Source organism: Phalaenopsis equestris, unplaced genomic scaffold (genome assembly GCF_001263595.1).
Source record: "Phalaenopsis equestris unplaced genomic scaffold, ASM126359v1 Scaffold000208, whole genome shotgun sequence".
Lineage (NCBI taxonomy): Eukaryota > Viridiplantae > Streptophyta > Magnoliopsida > Asparagales > Orchidaceae > Phalaenopsis > Phalaenopsis equestris.
The window spans coordinates 132,422-152,583 of record NW_018164650.1 but is presented as its reverse complement, the minus strand read 5'-3'; the positions used below and the strand labels follow the sequence as shown (position 1 = coordinate 152,583).

The following is a 20,162-nucleotide window of genomic DNA, read 5'->3' as shown; positions in this document are numbered from 1 at the left end:
GTAAAAGTCAACAAGAGCATCTTTTGCCCAACCAATCATCATATCAGAAAGATCAATCACCTTTATCAATGTCCCAACAAATCATATCTTCAGTATTTTCTAGCAACCTTGAGCATTTCACGCCAAATAAAAGAATCACTTTTGTTATAGGTAATAGTCATAGGATTCCTGTTAAAGCAATACTTGGCATGCATCAAAGAAGCCCAAATGGAATTATTCTGACGAAAACGAAACCATAATTTCATATAATTGATTTTAATAGAATCATTTAAGCTTCTAAAGCCAAGTCCTCCATTTTCTGTAGGTTTACAAAGCTTATTCCAACTTTACCAATGAAATTTGGAATGACCTTTACCTTCCCACAAAAACTTATTAAAAAGATTTTCAATCCTCTTAATAACATTCAAAGGCATATTCATAACTTGAAGAGTATAAAGAGGGGGAGAAGTAAGAACACTTTTAAGAAGAGTCACCCTACCACTAAAAGAAAGAAATTTATTTTCACATGATAATATCTTATTTCAAATTTTTTCAAACATACTGAAAAATAAAGCACTCTTCTCCTTACCTTTATCCAAATGAAAACCCAGATAAGTTAAAGGAAAAGAAGCTTTATTACAAGCAATAAAATTCATAACTCAATTTCTTGTAGAAACATTAATGTTTTTTGAACAGTAGAAAGCACGTTTAGAAGTATTAAAGAATAAACCAGAGATAGTCTGGAAATTTAAAATCTCAGTCTAAACTCTTTTAATGGAAGTTTTATTAACATTTGTAAGAAGAATCAAGTCATCAGCAAAACTCAAATGAGATATACTCATATTGTCTTTATGCTTATAATTCAAACTAGAATATGAAGTAAATAAATCATTCAAGCCACGAGATAAATAATCAAATGCAATAATGAATAGATAAGGCGACAAAGGATCTCTCTGTTTGATACCTTTAGAAGCTTTGAAAAATTGCTTGGTCCCCTTAATAAGAAGAGAGTAATAATTGTCATTGAGAATTAATTGTTTGGTCCCCTTTTAATAAGAAGAGAGTAATAATTGTCATTGAGAATTCTATAAATAAACTTGCAAAAAACATAATTAAATCCAATAGCTTTAAGAATATCAATAATAAATTCTCATCTAATAGTGTCAAAAGATTTTTTAATGTCCATTTTAAAGATAACATTTACACATCTGTTTTTCTTATCAATATCCAAGAGAAGCTCTTGAACAATAAGAGCATTATCACAAATATTCTTACCTTTCATAAAAGCAGATTGATTCATACTAATAATATCATTGAGAATAGGTTGCAACATATTAACCACAATTTTAGAAATAATTTTAGATATGATCGTGTTCAAACTAATAGGTCTAAAATCATCCCAATTATTTGCATCACGCACCTTAGGAATCAGCACAATATTAGAGCTTTTAAAGTATTTCGGTAAATCTTTACCTCTAAAAAAGTCTTGAATAGCTTCAACAACATCAGTATGAATGATGTCCCACCCATATTTATAGAACTCAATGGTAAAACCATCCGGACTAGCAGTTTCCTCGTATTCATTAGATCAATAATATCTTTAATTTCTGCACTAATAGGTATACTAGTAAGCAAAGCATTATTAATGTTAACATCTCTATTATAAAGAGTTCTATTAATAGGGGTTAGAGGATTGCCATCACTTTGAAAAGCATTACAAAAGTAATGAACACAACAATATCAGTAAAATTATTGAAAACAACACCATCCATACCAATAATCCTTGTAATCAAATTAGTATTCTAAAGATTCTTAATGCAAGCATGAAAGAATGCAGTATCTCTGTCGCCATTCAGAAAGTTAGTCTTAGCAACTTTTTGAGCATAAAAGTTTTCTTCCAGATCGATAGCTTCAGTTGATTGTTTCTGCCCCTGAAACAAAACATGTCAATCAATAATGTTATTAGCACAATCAGTTTCCAAACCTTTTAATTTTTCCTCAAGAGTCTCAATGTTGCGTTGAAGATGGCCAAAAACATTCCAATTCCACTTCTTAAGAGCTTTGGCAAGATTTTTTTGAAGATTCCAAAGCTTATAGCCAGAAGTGCCAGAAACTTGAATCTTCCAATTGTCTTTAAGGAACTGTTTAAAATTATCATGAAGTAACCACACATCATAAAATCTGAAATGGTATTGAGTAGCATGATTACTTTCTCTTATTTCTAAAAGAATAGGAGCATGATCAGAAGCACCAATTGCTAAATGAGAAATAGTATGCATAGAAAAACTATTAATCCAATTATAATTGACAACATATCTATCAAGTCTTTCAAAAATATTTCCTTTATGCCAAGTAAAAGGGTTTCCATGAAACCCAAGATCATAAAGCCCCACATCCATCAAAGTAGTATTGAATTCATCAATACTCTTAAAGTTAGGAGTGATTCTTCCTTTCTTCTCAATTGCAGAAGAAATGATATTGAAATCACCTACCATAAATTTTTTCCATCTGTGATTGATGAAAGTCGCAATCAATTGTCCCAACTTGTCCTAAATGATGATTCCAATAGTGCAATGTTGGAGGAGAGGAGTGTCACATGGACATTCACCTTGATGCAAGCCGAAGGGGGGTTGTTGACCTCACTTTTGGTTGAGGTCTAGGGTTGGAACCCTAGTGCCTCAGTATTGGGTGAAAGTGAGGGCCAACAATTTGGGAGGCTATAGTTGTGAGGGTGTTGTAGCCTTTAGTGTGCTTCTTAGCATTATTGTCTCACCAACAATGATAAACTGCATTGCTATTTAATCTTGCCAAAGGGATGTTAGTTGAATTGGTGTTGTAGAGCTTCGCGAGGACAACATCAAAGTTGTGGGAGGGGTGAATAAAAAAGTCTTAACTTCTTAGCTTGTACAACACTGCAACCAAAAGCAAATAGTTAGTAGAAATATTGGGTGATTTTTCACACCTTCAAATCCCCACGAACATTGGTTGGACTTGGCAAGGCCACGATGTTCCAGCCAGCATTCGTAGGAATTGAATCAATACTAAATCTCCACCAGAAAACCTTCTCTCTTGGGCGGAGCTTGAGCTTAGCAAACCACACGTGTGTGGCTTTGAGGTGTAAAAATTGGGCTTGGAAGGCATTGGTAGTGATTGTTCTCCTCGTGACTGGTTTACATATTTTTGAAATATCCTTAACTTGGTCGTTGTTAAGGATAATGTTGCATAATTCCACTCCAAAGAGGTGTTAGATCATTTTGGTATCCTAATTATGGTTACTAATAATATTAGAGACCGCCATTTGATCGCTTATAGAATTGTTAATGAAGGCCATTCATTCAGTTCGCGGTCCCAAATCTACCTTTGAACAAGGACATTAATGCTCTCTCCATTAGCCATTTTTCTCTGGATAATCTTATTCAAGCTTTCCGTCCCATCATGGAGAATATTCCAAGTGATCGAATATCCTCTTCTACTTTGAGAGTTCCACATATCCTCATCATATGTATGGACTGGAAACTTGTGCATCATAGAATTAGTTTGTGTAATGAAGTTCCACATAAGCTTAATCTGTAATGGACCTCTCCACTCCACCGCGATATGAAACCTGAGCTCACCAACTATGCTTGGTTTGCATAACCCATGCCACAAAACATAATGCAGCCCCTGCCTCCCATTGCCCTTGTGCCCTTGCCCTTGCCCTTGCCCTTGCCCCAAAGGAAATTGTGGGCACTTCTTATCAACTTCTAATAGAACACTTTTGGGCATGTTGGCATGGTCTAACAAATGCATAAGAAGAACTGAGTAAGCCAAGTTGAGGAGGTAATACAACCTGCAAGCGAGAGGTGTTCGGTTCCTCAAGAGTTTAACTTGTTCGCTGCATTAGACAAAATTTTCTTGTAATCAGATTTCGTGAGCCTCCATTGGTTTAGCTGAATACCTTGGTAAAGCAATTCATCAACCTCATTAAACTGGATCATTTTAGAAATACATCTCTTTTTCTAGTTCCGGATGGATTTGTCGTACATGACTGTGGACTTGAGCAGGTTTACTACTGCCCGATCCAATTATAGTAACTAGAAGTAATTTTGGAGATAACCATGGCATTGATGGGTAATGCCTTGACACTCACTGTTAAGTCATGTATGTATCTTATATTTTGTATTGTTCTAAAATCATTTTTTGCTTCTAAAGTATAAAATATTTTGTTATTGAACGAGTTGCCGCTCCTGATCCCCGTAAAGTGATTTGATGCATATCCGTCTTAAAACCCGTGCCCGTACCTTATTTCTGATACAGACTCAGCCTAAGGACTCTATCAAATACATTAAAAAATAAAATAAAAGAGTCAACTTGCACGAAAACAAGCGTTTGCGGGAAATCCATGTAATGCACAATAGGTTGTACCTTATAATCGGGGGAGCTAATGACACATGCAATAAAAAAGATTATAAATCATTACATGTTCTCCCATAGCGACACCAGTGTGAGTTTGTATGTAAGCACGACACCTACAAAATAACGTCATATTATACTGTCATGCATGTCAAGCACACCAGCACACCAAAAGGATGAAAAGACAACACATGACTAGCACAAAAAAATAGTCAAAGGCGTCCAAAATTACTACATATCCTTAATCCTAGCCTAACACACCATCCAACAACAAGTGTCCAAAAAATGTCCAAACAAGCATCTAAATGCAGAGTAAGTCTCTGGGTATGTATGACTTTAACGTGGTCGCCGCAGCGTTCCCATCCTAAAGATCCAAGAGATCTAAAGGGTGCCACTTAGGATGGATTTTGAAAAGGTTTGGCCTTATATATGACATATTTTGCTACATGCATAATTTTAAAACGATGATGGAGCGTAATAAATAGAAATTTTATTTTTTTTTATTTTAAAATAAGGATGATTAAATGCGTATGATGGAGCGTAATAAATAGAATTTTTTTTTTATTTTAAAATAAGGATGATTAAATGCGATCTAGTAACATATAGGGTGACACGAGTTAGATCCCTTGGATCCTTAGCATTAGTCATGCTTGTGTTAATCCCGATGACGTAACTTGCATTGCTCATCGGAATCAACTCGGCTAGCAATGCTCATTAAAGCATTACGACCGACATTGAGTCACTCCCCTACCAAGTCTGGCTTGCTATCCATACACATGCAAATGAAAGTGCAAAGAGCCACATGACATAAGTAATGGGCATTTTGTGGAGGCAATAACTCAGAAGAGTGGGTGTGTGGTGAAGGCAGTGACTCGGAGGATAGGTGTGTCGCTGAGGTAGAGATCAGACGAATGGGTGTGGCAAAGAGGCAGCGACCCAGTGGTGGGCATGTCGTGGCGGCATTTGGCCGAACAAGAGGGTGTGTTGAGGAGACACTGACCCGGAGGTGGGCATGCTGTGACGACTGCGGTCAAAACAAAAGTGTATGCCGAGGAGGCGGTGATTCAGATGTAGGCATGTCATGAAAATAGTGGCATTAACAAAATGGTATGTTGATGAGGCAATGACCTAGAGGTGAGCATGTCGTGATGACAACAACCTGAATAAATGGGTATACCGAGGAGGCGGTGACTCGGAGGATCGGAGTGTCACAGTCGCAATGACTCGAACAAAAGGGCGTGTTGAGGAGGCAATGACCCGAAAGTGGGCATGTCGCGACGACAACGTGCCAAACAAATAGGTTTGTCAATAAGACAGTGACTTAGAGGATGGGTGTGTCACGGTGACAGCGGGCCGAACAAAAGGTTATGTCGATGAGACTGTGATTTGACAAAGTGATGATCCTCATTAGGGAGAATCACCAACACGCGTGTGAGTGCAAATGCAAAAACATACAGGATGCAATGCATCATGCAAAGCAGTCAATCAAACACATACAAATGCAACACATGCACTCATGCAAGTGATTGGTCGATCAGATCGAGGTGGTCAATCGGGCCGAAGTGATTGGTTGACCGGGTTGGGGCGACCGGTCAAACCAAAAGTGATATTGATCGACCCAGAACAACCGATTGAGGCACAAGTGATGTTGATCGGCCCGAGACGACCAAAAGAAGCACAAGTAGTGCCACCCTGGACGGTCAATCAAGGCACGAGTGGTGTTGATCAGCTCGAGACGGGTGATCGAGACAAAAAGTGGAGCCGACGGGTCAGGGCGATCGGTCGAGGCGCAAGTGATGTTGATCATTCCAGTACGGCTGATCGAGGCAAACAGTGGCACTAATGGATCGGGGCGGCTGGTCAAGACACAAGTGATGCTACGGACAGAACGTGGACCACCCTGAGTCGAGAAGGTGGACACCCTATACTCGTGACATAAAAAATTGATGTCAATAATAGTATAAAATACCTTCGTCGATAACCATGAGTTACTTCATTCTAAGGTCTTCCCTCCAGTCCCAAGTGTTTGGTTGGTTGTTTTGCTTGTCCTGATCTTTATCACTAACTAGGCACCTAAACAAACTTAGGCTCTATACTCAGATTAAGGGCCCGGTTGGGGCGGAGTTTTTGTTGCGACGCGTCTCCCTCCTACGAATTCACCCCATTTGAGGCGGAGTTTTTACCGCAGTGCGGCCGCAGTTAAGCAAAACACGGGCCGCGAGTTTGATCCTGTGGCTCGTGTTTCTCCTCCTGCAAGTTACACACTTGCCCTTGGCGATAACGAAAAGGATCCCTGCCTACCTCAGCTTTGCAGCATATGAGGATTAGGCGATCTCATGGTGATCTCCGACGATCATCTCCACCTTCTTAGCTCTAATCGTGACTGCATTACTAAAGTTCAGGCAATCCCATCATTACCTTCCCAGATTGCTCTAGTCGCGATTGTTCACGAAGGTCTTGGTTTTGAGCGAAGCCAGAAGGGGAGGGGGCTTATGGTTTTAATTTTCTTTATTTAAGTTTTAATTTTATTAATTTAATTGATTAATAATTAATGATTAATTCATATATGATTGATTACTCATTAAGGATGATTCATATATTTTAAAATTAATCATAATTAGATACATTTATATATTACTTTTTAATGATTAATTAATTTATTTATAAATATATATTTTAAGTTTTATTAATTAATAAAATTAATTAATTAATGTTAATTTATTTTTTAATTAAAAATTATTTTATATTTTGTTACATACATGAATACTACACAGAGACATGATACTCATTTTTCTTGAAACAACTGCCTCACAGTTGTTTTCACACAGCTGCAACAAATATACCGCCAGCAATCTCTTAGTGGCTTCCTGGGGCAGCACAGCTGCAGCTGAGAAGCTGATAAGCTGCAGCTGCCCTAAACAGACCCTAACCCGGGGTAATTATGTGGTCATCATTTTGGTGTCTAAGTTAGCTAGCCTAAAGTTCCCATTGGATTCACCTAAGTTATGTTCTCGTGCTTTATTTTGGTGTGTTTTCAATGTTTATTTGAAGTTCAATAATTGAATTAATGTCTTGTTTGATTCCTAGATTTGTCACTCATGTTAAGAAATCAGAGTTTTTTTCTAAGTTTTGTGTTTGTTTTGTTTGAAGTTTGATTTTTTGGTGTTTGGGAGAAAATTGAGAAGTTCTTGTCCTTATTTTATTTATTTATTTATTTTTGCTTTTGTTTGGTTTTTAAGCATGAAATAACATACCAACAAAACATGAAATAACATGTCAAAATGAATTATGAAGTAACACTAACAAAAACATAAGATAACATGTGGAAAATGAAACATGGAACAAAATATGAAATAACATGTATTTTAGCCTTGGATTAGACTTGAGTTAAGGTCAAGCTGAGGTAAGTTAACTTTTCAGCTTTGGGTAGCTCAAAATTCAACTAAAGTATTATATGGGTTAGCTAATTTGGGTTTAGATTGGACTTAGGCTTCCTCAGATTAGGTTGAGTTTGATTTAGATTGACTTGGGTTAAGCTGGGTTGACCCGGTTGACTTAGGTTTGATTTGGGTTTGACCCAGGTTAAGTTGGGTTGACTCATGTTAGCTTAAGTTTAGTTTGGTTTTGACCCAGCTTAGCTTGATTGAGTTTGGGTTTGACCCGGGTTAAGCTGGGTTGACCCGATTTGGCTTATGTTGAGTTTGGGCTTGACCCTCGTTAAGATGAGTTGACTCGGTTTAACTTAGATTTGGTTTGGGTTTGACCTGGGTTAAGCTGGGTTGACCCAGGTTAGCTTAAGTTTGGGTATGGTTTGGGTTGGGTCAGACCTGGGTTAGGTTAGATTTGGGTCAGGTCTGGTTGGGTTAGACCTGAGTTAGGTTCGGTTTTGGGTCTAATATGATTTGGGTCAGACCCGGGTTAGGTTAGGTTTTGGGTCAGGTTTGGGCTGGGTCAGACCTAGTTAGGTTATATTTTGGGTCAGTCTTGGGTTTGGTTTGGTTTGGGTCAGTTCTGGGTTGGGTCAGAATTGGGTTAGGTTCGATTTTTATTTTTGGGCTAGGTTTAGGCCAAGTGAGTTTGGGTTAGGCTGGGCTCGAGTCGACCTGAGTTGAACCAAAACCCTAGCCTAATCCAATGCCTTTAAATTGATTGACTTGGGTTTAAAACTTTTAAATATAAAAATTATTAATTTAAGACAGGAAGGAAGGAGAATTTACCAGGAGGAGAGGAGGTTGAATGAAGGAGGAAAATGAGGAAGAAGCTCATCAGAATCCCTTCTCTATTCTCCCTATGCACTTCTTCTCCCTCTGCGAACAGTGCTCAAACAATGTGAACACTGCCATTTCTAGTGTTAGAGTCCCCCTTTTATAGGTAAGGAAGGCGATTGTAGAGTTTCCCAGAGTCGTCTGATAAAGAGGTGAGTCAACGATGATTATAATTTTTGTGGTTATTGAGCCACTGATAGCTGCCAACGAAAGGGTGTATCGATTTAGGGCTTAATTTGTGGACAAAGGCCATAGACCCTGACATGATAATTGCTTTCCCCGGACATGGTCATGCTCAGGCCTATCATGACCACAACGAGATACTTTGCGGCATGATCACGTCTGGGTCATACGTGACCACACCGAGGTATTTTGGGGCGTAGTCAAACTCAGGTTTATCGTGATCATGTCATGCCAAAAAAGGGGCATAATACCTTTTGACCAATCGTCGCGTCAGATCAAGGGGTGATGTCCATGAAAGTCTCATGTGACAAAAAATGAGGTTAACAAATAGACCCCCAATATGTGTGGCGGATTGTCCAAAGTGCGCCATATATATTGGCGTTGACCGAAGCAATCAACGGAATTTGAAAGGTGTCAGAGATTTGGAGTTCAAAATTTTGTGAATTAAAATGTTTAGATATGTTGGGAATTTCATGTTTACCTGAACACATTAGGATGGAAAATCAATGTGGATTTACATCTACCCAAAAAAGTGAACAGTTCAATTAGATTAAGAAGGACAATGCTGGAGCATATCATTCATCCTGTAAGCTAGTCAAGGAATTATGCAAACTGCCTATACCTGAAAGGAAAGCGTTGGGGCTAACATTCAACATAAAAGATAGACAAATTTATGTCCAACATATCATTCATTCTAATTGCAAATCAAAAAACTAAGAGAAAGTGTCTATACTTTAAAATATAGGACTATTAAAAGCGGGTCCCGTAACATGAAAATGTTGTACCTTAGTCATTGGAGCCTTAGCACAACATACACAAGTTGATCGTAATACGGAAACTTGCATGGCTTGCTAAGCTATCCTCTCAAGCTATGCTTGTTTAAGTATTATGACCAACAAAAAGGTCACTCATCCTAACTAGTAGGATTTGTCGTCAAGGCAAATGGGTGATGCACATACAACATGTACAAGACCCAACAAATTGTGATTGTTCGACCAAAACACAAATAATCGAAATAAACACTAAGAAGCGAGTTACGCATCATGCAATTGTGAATGCTAGATGACACATGCATATGACACACACAAAGCGGTTATACCGGGTTCATGCTACCTCTAAAAAGGAATTACACCATCCCTGGGAACCCAAGCCGGATGTCATGCAACGAGCAGACAAATGCTGCAAGTAGGTTTGCATTAAGAATATGATACATATAAAGGAATTACTCTATACGCAAGAGGTACCTAAATGAGTACATGCAAACATTCAATTGGTGCAACAAGACCCAAGGCAAAAGGGAAATAATACAACTTGCATAGTGTCAAACGAACTAGGTAGTGTGATTCGTGCCAAGTGAGAATCACATACCTAGGGGTACAAACATTTTGTCTCACATGAATTCAGCGACTAGAAACCATGACCCATACCAAGCACAACGTGAAATATCTACGACATTCCCAGACGGTGTCGTAGGCAGCGAGGTAGCACAACTCTCATGTAAGAGAATTGCGCAACAGGTGGCCTTCTATGTAGACCACGTCTTCAAGAAGTGTGCAAGCATTCATCCATGTGCATATGATGATGTATGTGGGAAAGACACTTGAGGGTGAAGGCGCTCAAAGAGACACCCAAACAATAAGTGCTTAAAGAGACACTTAAGCATGTCAAATACTACAAAGCATACAAGGCAAAAGATTTCACATGAAATGAAATAAAACACAGACATAGCTTCAAAAATATTTTCATACACATGAAGGAGCATGCGATAAACAAACATTATAATTAATATGATGCAAAAATGCAAAAATGCATGCATGCATGCATCAATCAAACAAAGTTGGTCAAATATAGCCAAGTAGACCAAAGTGATCGGTCGATCGGGCCGAGGTGGCCGATCTGACCCAAGTGATCGGTTGATCAGACCAGTGAGACTGATCAACCTCAAATGATCGGTCGATTAGACCGAGGAGGCTGATCGATCCCAAGTGATCACATGATCAACATGCAATATGCAAGACACTAGGAATGAGCATGCAAGCAATGCAACCCATGCACTCAATGATACGTCGAACTCATTCAATCAGCCTCGCGCAGGATTCAGGGTCACTGATGAAGTCGTAGCTACCATTAGTTATGCAATGTAACAGAAGACCTACCTCTAATCGTTCGACAAAACAAGAAGGGATTTTTTTAAAAAGAAAAAAACTTCACAAAAAATTTAGACTTTCTTTGCTGACATAGCTTTCGCAATCTTGGGAACGTGGATCGAACAATTTCCTTGTTCTCTAGATCGGGGTGGTTTCAACCCTTTGTCAAGGGGTGAAGCTATTGAACGATCATAAAATTATTGTGCTCCTAGGGCACTTAGGTCAATGGGTTAAGGATCGAAGAAAATATGTAGGATTAGTGGGGGTGAAATCAATGAGAAAGCTTCCTAACCCAACGATTTTCTCTAGTACACATCCCTGGTCCTTAAATCTCCATCATCCAGACCTAAGGGGCATTAATAATAAGAAAATGCACAAGTTTTAGATTTCACCTACTCGACGGATGAGAAAGTGTGCTCTTTGCTTGATCCTCTCTCCTTCCACACACCAGTAAAGCAAACCTTCTCCTTCTTCAAAGTGAGGATGAAGCTCTCCTCTTAAGGAGACTTGAAACTCTCCTTCCTTGGCCGAAAATCGAAGGAGCTCCCCAAGAATACCTCTTTAACAGCCTCCTCACACTTTCCTCGCCAAGATGATGAAGGAAGGAGAAGAAAAATGGAAGAAGAAGCTTGTCTTTCTTCTTGAGCTCTCTACACCTCCAAGAGAATCCTACTTAACTGACAAATTCCCAAATTAGTAGGTTCTCCCCCACTTTCCTCAAGGGTATTGAGATTAAGGTGCCCTCCTTGCCATTTTTGGGCATGGATTCATCCAAGGGACCATTTGTCCCCTGCTTAAAAACATTTTAAGCATAATAATCATGTAATATGCTTTTAAACTCTTAGTTTTATGCCTAAAAGTGTGGTTTAAGGGACCAAAGGTCCCTCCTTTTGAAAATCGTGGCTAGCAAAACCAAAGCAGATTTTGCTCTGGCGTGTGTGTGTGTGCTAAAGTCACGATGCATGTACATTGGGGCCAGCGTTGGTGTGTTGCTGTCGAGGTGCGGGGGCACCCAGCTCTCTGTCTTCCGACGCGGGTACAACACGTGTGACACAAGTGCGCCCTATGAACACAGACACGTGCACTAAGATTAAAACGAACAGGCTGTGATCTTAGTGCAAGTGCGTCGTAGTTTGGTTGGTAGGTGCGGGCTCTCCTGAAAAGCGACACGGGTTCAACACACTCTTTGTTTTCGAGCGTAAGTTCAACGTGGATGCGGCGTGGGCGCGCCAAAAGATCAAATGGACAGGTGCTACCCAGACGCGGGTGCGCCGACCTTCTGGCGTAGGTGGGTCGAGACCAAAATATGTTCTTTTTGAGTATTCGACGCGTCCTGACAACCACGGGCCATGAGACACCTCATAAGAGTGTAAACCCATCGCCTGGGCTTGAAGGTGTGCGTCATAGAGCTCTAATGGATATCTGGAGCTACGACGAGAGTATATGTGCGAAGCACAACCCCTTTACGCTCAAGTGGACACCCACACAAATGAAATCGAAAAGTGATGCTAACACGAGTATTGATGAAATCTATTTGTTACTAAAATGCAACCAGATTCTTAATATATTTTTATTTATTCTAAATCTTGAATGAAATTTTAATCTTTTTTTGCACGTAAGTTCTAAGCTCAAGTTAGTTGTCATTTTTCTTTTCTTTGGTTTTTTTTGGTGAATTTCTTTGATTTTTTTTTTATTTTGTTTGATTGTTTTTTAAGTCCTTTTCTGATTTACGGGTTTTGTTTGTTTGTCTTTGGTTTCTGTGCTACTCTCTTATTTGTTAGTGATCTATGAGTTTCGTTGTTGTTGTTGATATTGTTGGTGGTGTTGATGCTTAGGTTTCGTTGTTGTTGTTGATGTTGTTGTTGATATTGTTGGTGGTGTTGATGCTTACGGAAGAGACTTAGTGTTTGATTTTTGCTGTTATTGCCAGCGGTGTTGTAATGTGAGTTTTTTATTTATTTATAGTTTTTATTTTGGGTATTTATTTATTCTAGTGAGGTGTAATTTGAATTTTCAAGTTACAACTCATTATTTTCTTCTTAAAATTTCAACATGATGCTCAATATTTCACAAAATAAAGCCAACCACCTTTTTTAATTTAATTTTTAAATTCTTACTCAAATATCAAAATTTTTAGTAAAATCAACTCATATTTTTTATTTATCAAATTTTTAATAACTTGATTGTGACACTTACAATTATGTTTAAAAAAATAATCTACATTTTTTTTATAAATACTAATGTTTGAGGGGATGTGAACTTAATTATCCCGGAAAAAAAAACTCTTTGCTTTTTCATCGAGGCGGCCAAGAGTTATTTCATATGGAGCGGTAAATCACGTGATCTATGGCTCCGATGCATTTCGGTGGAACCCACTTAAATTTTTTTTCTTTTAAATAGAAATAATCGTAATCAGAATTGATCGGACACTTGCCCTAAGAACTAAGAAGGCGATCCAAGAATCGAGAGAGAGAGAGAGAGAGAGAGAGAGAGAGAGAGAGAGAGAGAGAGAGAGACCATGAGCTTTTTGGCTGGGAGATTGGCGGCGAAGGAGGGTTCTTTCTTCCTACAGGAATCGAAGCTCGCCGCCGGCCGCCTGGCTGAGAAGCTTACCCCCTCCACCTCCGGCGAATCGTGCTCCAATACCTCCACCGTTGTCATCGAAGAATCCGCAAATATTCTCCCTGAAATCCTCCGCCACTCTATTCCCATTAAGGCCAACACCGCAGCTGTCGCTGAGCCCTCTCTCTCCACCGCCTCCAAATGGTTGCTTAAGGATTCACGTCACTCTCCCTCCTCCTCCATCACCTCCGATGACCTAAACCCACTCCGCGCCTACGTTTCTCTCCCTCAGGCCACCTTTGGCCCGAGGAGGTATGGCCTTCTCCATGATTTGGTGCATTCCGCTTTCAATTTGATTAGGTTTTATTTGATAATTCAGCTTACAAATGTAGCAGAAATACTATTTTTTTGCTGTGATGTGGTGAAAATTTGGAAATTGAATTCGAAATTCTTAAGGATAATTTTATAAGGATAACTTCTACCATTTCTTCTCCTGAAAATCGTAGTTTGAATCTCTGATTCAAAGAAAAGTTTTATAATTATGTGATCCTCACAATATGATTCCTTCATTGGTGCCTCTGATCAAGACTCGAGAGGACCTGTGGGATTTGGAAGTGGGATTTTCCATATATTTATAGAAGTATTTACTACGTTGATTTTAACTTTCTATGTGTGTAACTTGAATTTTCTAGTTGATATTGATGAAGAAGCTAAGAGATTAACAGACTAGCAGTCAAAATTATGGAAAATCATATATGATTTTAGGGGAACTTGTATACATAAAACACAATTCTTATATATTTACATATCTAACACCTGAACTATCATATTTACATACATAGCACTCAAATCTTTGATATCACTGCAAAAATATAACTATCACTAACTTTTCAGAAGTGGAAAACATGATTTCATGCATAGGTTTTTAATAGTAAATGCTATACATGTAAAAATCAAACTTTAGGTGTTAGATATGTAAATGCATAAGAATTGTGAGGTATGTATGTAAATTTCCTATGAATTACTACTCACAAAGCTCATAGAATGGGCCAGCTGAAATCTAATTGTTGATTTTTAGTGCAGATGGGAAATTCCAAACGAGCAAACCACTTTCTTAGCATCGACTGCGAATGAATTGAGGCGTGATAGATATTCTGCCATTAACCCTGATAAATTGAAGGAAGTTGCAAAAGGATATTCAGAAAGTAAAGTACTTAATGACCTTTTTTTTTATCTCAAATTTGCAATGTTTGTGTGGTGGATATCTGAGAATTGATTTTTACTGAGTTTCAACCTGTTGAGATATCTAACATTAATCAGTGAAAGAAAAACTTTATAATTATGGCTTAATATTTGTTGTTCTACCATGGATGCAACACATGTTATGTATTTAAGTGATTGTTGATTCCTTATTCTATCCATTTTTTTTCACAAAAAATGTTTTTGGATAATAAAGGTTTGGGAGGTTCGTAGAGTGTGGACATCAAAGGGATGTATCACCGTTCAGGTTATTATCATGTTGCAAAGCATTTCAGGCTTTTTTGTAGTTATCTCTTCAGGGCTTGTCTTAGTTTACATCTTATTATGGCTATCCCATGACATTGTAGGAACTAGTGGTACTTAGAGACCATGATCCATAAATTTTTGTGGAAGGATTATCTAAAAACGACATATATGAATAAGTCTCACACAAACCTTTTGGTTGAGCATGTCTCATGCGAACCATGTTGATAAAGTTATAATTCCTATGGACTCGGGCTTTGATTTAAAATCGACTCGGCGATACAATACTTATGCATGCTAACACGAGTTGTTTTGGAATTTATGATGCGGATGCGGAGCTTATGGAACTTCATGCGCGCACCATTCGTGTGTTCATGTATATGCGCGCGCACACACATGTCTTTATCTCTGTCTATGTTTGTCTGTGTGTGTGTGTGTGTGTGTCTGTGAGTATGTTTGATGTATATTTGTGTCTGCATGTATGCGTGCATGCATGCATGCATGTATGCATGTCTGTATGTATGTCTCCGTGTATTTCTGTATGTATGCATCTGTCTATGTATGTGTATATTTTGTATGTTTGTATGTATGGATTTATGCATGTATGCATCTGTGTATGTTTGTTTGTATGCATGTATATATGTATATGTGTGTATGAAGGGTGTATGTGTGCGTGTGTGTATGTGTTGTGTGGATGTTTGTATGTATGTATGTATGTATGTATGTGTCTGTGTGTATGTTTGAATGTATATATGTATGTATGCCTGTGTGTCTGTATTTGTATGTATTTATAAACCATTTTCAGGAAGCCAAATTAAGGTTAAAATTGACTTGAGTGAAACAAGAGCTGGATGATTGATTCGAACCTTGAATCATTTATATCGACTCATAATTCATGCTAGTCGCATTTAAAAATATCTACTTTGCTTATTATTCAAATCCCTTTGACAACAGTTATTCTCTAGTGTTATACTTAAATTAAGTTGGTCGGGTTGATTGTAATATTAGTGGTGTAACTCAAACGTGCAATGACACTTGTTATTTGATAAGCTCTATTTTTTACACACATAAAAAGTATATAATTCAAGTAATGAATGGTACCAGAGAAAGCCTAAACTACAACAAAAACACAAATATTATTATTCAAATTCAAAGGGTTACAATGAGACTCTTCAAACCCTAGAAGAAAACAAACACAAGCATAAAATCAACCCTAGGACCAAGGTGACAGCAGCGAATGCTGACTGGACAGTGGGGGAGGCTAACTGGTTGGGGCTACAACAACTGTTGGACTAGTTGGGGCGAGGTACTGCAGCGTTTGAGGAGAGTGGAAGAGGGGACAACAAGGTGGGGAATGCCCAACAGGGATTGCAGAGGACTAGAGGGTCACCACCTCGAACGAGTTACAACTGGAGCACCTTTTCGCCATTGGGTACAACCCCTAGAGAGGAAAAAACGCTTCAAAGGCAGAATCATCAAAAAACCTCCACACCCTAGCAAAACACAACATAATATAAATGATCCTAGCACAAAGAAATAGGAAAAAAATTGAAATTGTGATAGAAGTGGAAGGTGGTAGAAAAAGTAGACAATGAATTGGAAGGAATTGGAATTGGAAAGAAATAGGAATAAGAAAGGGGATGGAAAAAGGCAAGCATTTAAATAGGAAGGAATTGAATTTGGATAGAAATAAGAAAGGGGATGGAATAGGAATGGAGAGGGGGAGGGAAGGGCTGGCCTGCGGTACTGTAGCTGCCATAGTACCGCATCCTTGGCACTGGAGCGGCTGCAGTAACGCGACCCAGTAAGCTCCCGCATCAATGAATTTACATTGAAAATGAATCCTATTGTAAGGCTCATTTTAAAAATAAACTTCTTAACTTGTTTAGCTGTTAATTCGATCATATTTTATAGTTCTATTTTATTTGTTCTTTTACTCGGTCCCGATTCACTGATTCAATCTATGTAGTTGGCAAGGCATTCGCTGCGGCGACAATAATTGTTTTTGGTGGCGCTACTACATTGCTTGTTTACACTGCTCGTAAGCTCCGGATTGAAAGTGTAAGTTCATATATTACTTTGATTTTGGTTAATTTGGTCAATTAGTTTTAGCTTCACAAACCTTATGCTACTAGACATTCTTTGTTAATAAAAAAAGTTTTCCATATTCTTTATCTCTTTAGAAAAACATTTAAGTTCTTCGATGGGAAATGCATCAACTTCAATTTTCCTAGTTATGTCATCATCAATATCGTAAGATTGTTGCCAATAATTATCATAATTTTCATTAATGTTCTTCTTACAATGTTTATTTTGGTTGTTTTTTTGATGATGAGTTTCTCATCTCCTAAGAGTGTTGTGAATGAGTTCTTCATGAAGGATTGATTTATTATTTGGTTCTTTTGGGCGAAATTGGTTTGCTTCTAAAGAGTTAAGTCTATCGGTAAGTTTGTTTTTTGTGCTTAAATGGTTATGTTCTGCTAGTTATTTTTCTAAGAGAAATTTACACATGTAGCACACAATTCTTATTTATTTACATATGTCACACCTATACTTTCATATTTACATATTTAGCACTTTGGTGCTTTTAAACCTATTTATGAAAAGGTGCATTTCATTTAAAAAAGAAATACTAGTGTTATTTTTTATGTGATTTCAAAGATTTGAGTGCTATTTGTGTAAATATAAAAGTTTAGGTGTGAGATATGTAATTACATAAGAATTATGTGCGAGATAGCAGAATGCTCCTTTCTTTTAATTGGTTTTGACAATTAAAACCTCTTCGCTTTGGTGATCTATTAATTATTCTCGATAATTCTTCCCACTTCTGAGTGCATGTTCTCACAACGTATGGTTCTTGATACCCATTTGATATAGGATATTTAAGGGTCATAGGTTCTCTAATGTAAATTAGAATAAGATGAATAAAAATAACAAATACGCATCTTTCACTTCAAACAACAATGTAATAGTTGTCCAAATTTGAAATTTCACAAGAAAAAATGAGAACAATTTTCATCAGTGTTTGCGATGCACAATACAATAGGAATATGAATCCAAAATATGCTAAACTTTGAATTTCTTGGGTTTAGTTGAAACCTTGCAGCAGTGAACTAATTTTAATAAAATAATTCAAGTATAGAGAATAAATCCCATTCATAGGCATGAATTACAAAAGTTGAACTAAGAAAAATTACGTCAAAGGCTCTTTGACACAAAATTCTCATCTCAATGCTAAATCTTACAAATTTATTAACGCATTAAATTTACTTTGTCTGCTAAATCTTATCGAACTCGAGATTTCTTACATTTGAAAATGTTATTTTTATCATCATTTTTAAACTTTTTCCAGTTAATTGGGATCACGTTTGTGAATCTTCATTCTTCATTCAATTTGACATGTTTGCCAAGTGAAACTATGAGCTTTTGTTATTCATGTCATCCTGAACTTATTGCCAGTGTGCTTGAGCACTACTTTTTTATCATAATTTCGTTTTATACAAAACACACAAGACATTAGTAAACTATAGTCCTTATTTTTCGTGTCGCAATGCAAATTTCATTTTGGATCAGAAAAGAATGTGGATGATGGATGAAATAAGTTAAATTGTTTGGTTATTCTGTTCTTGTTGCACGCTGATGACAAACTTTTCAACATGTGGGTACTGCTATTGAGGTTTGTATTTGCTTAACCCAAGATAGTTGCTATCTAGTGATTCACGATGTCTTAGGGTTTAAAATTTATTATATAAATTTAATATGAGAAGCAAAATCATTCAAAAAACACTAAAATTCATCGTAATTTCTGCTATTACAAAACAATTGGTGAATATGTAGATGAAGACCAAAACATGATAGAAATCTTTTTAGACGAATGACTTGTGGGCTTCTATCAAGATTTAGCTACTATAATAGGGAATAATTCATTAGAAAGGCAGGTATAACCCTTATATAAGGAGATAAACTCCACTTGGTCATGAAATGTAATCCTAGAAGACAAACCAACAAATGAATTTTTTTCATGCCTTAGATTACTCTTTGCACTCATTGAAATAACTAATATGCAACATTCATTGATTTAGCCATGTAAATTTTTTTTTTTTAATCAAATTCCAAATGATTGATAATAAAAATATTGCTAATGGAATTGTAGCCACTATCACCAACAAACGTATATCACCCCCCGGAAGATCAATATAAGTATTTGGAAATCATGCAGATGATATGTTGGATGGGAAACCCATTTTAGGGATGAAAAGAGAGAATGATATTGAGGCTTTGGTTAATGATTCTTGAAATAAAGTGAGATTAGATATTTTAAAAATAGGTTTAGTACTATATTATTTTGGGATTTCTAACATTTAAGAGTTCATTAAAATTTATCATATAATTTTATGTGGATCTTTTTTTCTAGTCCTTAATTTCTTAGAGTTCACGTGGAAATGTTTAACAATTTAGAATAATCATTACCTTTTCGCCTTCTTTGAATTTCCAACTCTTATTCACATTTATAATAGATATAGAATTGTTATTATTAACAACGGACTTATACTATATGTTCTCATACAAAGCTTGTATATGTTGTGCAATCAATTGGCTAAATTCACCAGTTTTAGATTCAATAAGAATATCAATTAAATTTATAGATTTTATAATTTGAAATTTTATCACTATTTCAAATGAACTCACGCCTCATAGATAATATCAAATCCATATTAGATGTGTGCTCATCTAGTGAACTTATTGATAGGCAAATTATTTGCAAATTTAGTCATATATAATATCAAATCCATATTAGATGTGTGCTCATCTATTAAGCGTATAACAACTTTGATTAACTTTGTTTGTTTGTCTAACAGTTGGTGGATGATAAATAGTTGAAACTACTAGTTATATTACTCCATTTTTTTATTGAATTTTCTCAAAATTACTTATAAATTTTACATTTTTATCATATATAATATATTAGTGCAGCAATACAACTTAACAATTTCATTAAAATTTCACTTATGTGGCTGTTTGGCGCCAGGCGGCTGCGGCTATGGAGGCCTGCAGCGGCTGGCGATGACTGTCTGGGGCTGACGGGGGCTGATGGGGGCAGGGAGGAGCTGGCGGGCGGCGAACAACAGGG

At 37.2% G+C, this 20,162-nt stretch overlaps 1 protein-coding gene across 2 annotated transcripts in view; it reads left to right on the top strand.

The window, feature by feature from the left end:
• Window positions 1-13,411: 13,411 nt before the first annotated feature.
• The window catches only part of LOC110023060, a 20,893-nt gene continuing 14,142 nt past the window's right edge, over window positions 13,412-20,162 (top strand). For both annotated transcript variants that reach the window (XM_020722274.1, XM_020722273.1), the window contains exons 1-3: window positions 13,412-13,840; window positions 14,612-14,733; window positions 17,001-17,092. In XM_020722274.1, coding sequence (XP_020577933.1) covers window positions 13,485-13,840; window positions 14,612-14,733; window positions 17,001-17,092 — 570 coding nt within the window. In that variant the 5' untranslated portion in view covers window positions 13,412-13,484. The remainder of the gene's footprint in view (window positions 13,841-14,611; window positions 14,734-17,000; window positions 17,093-20,162) is intronic.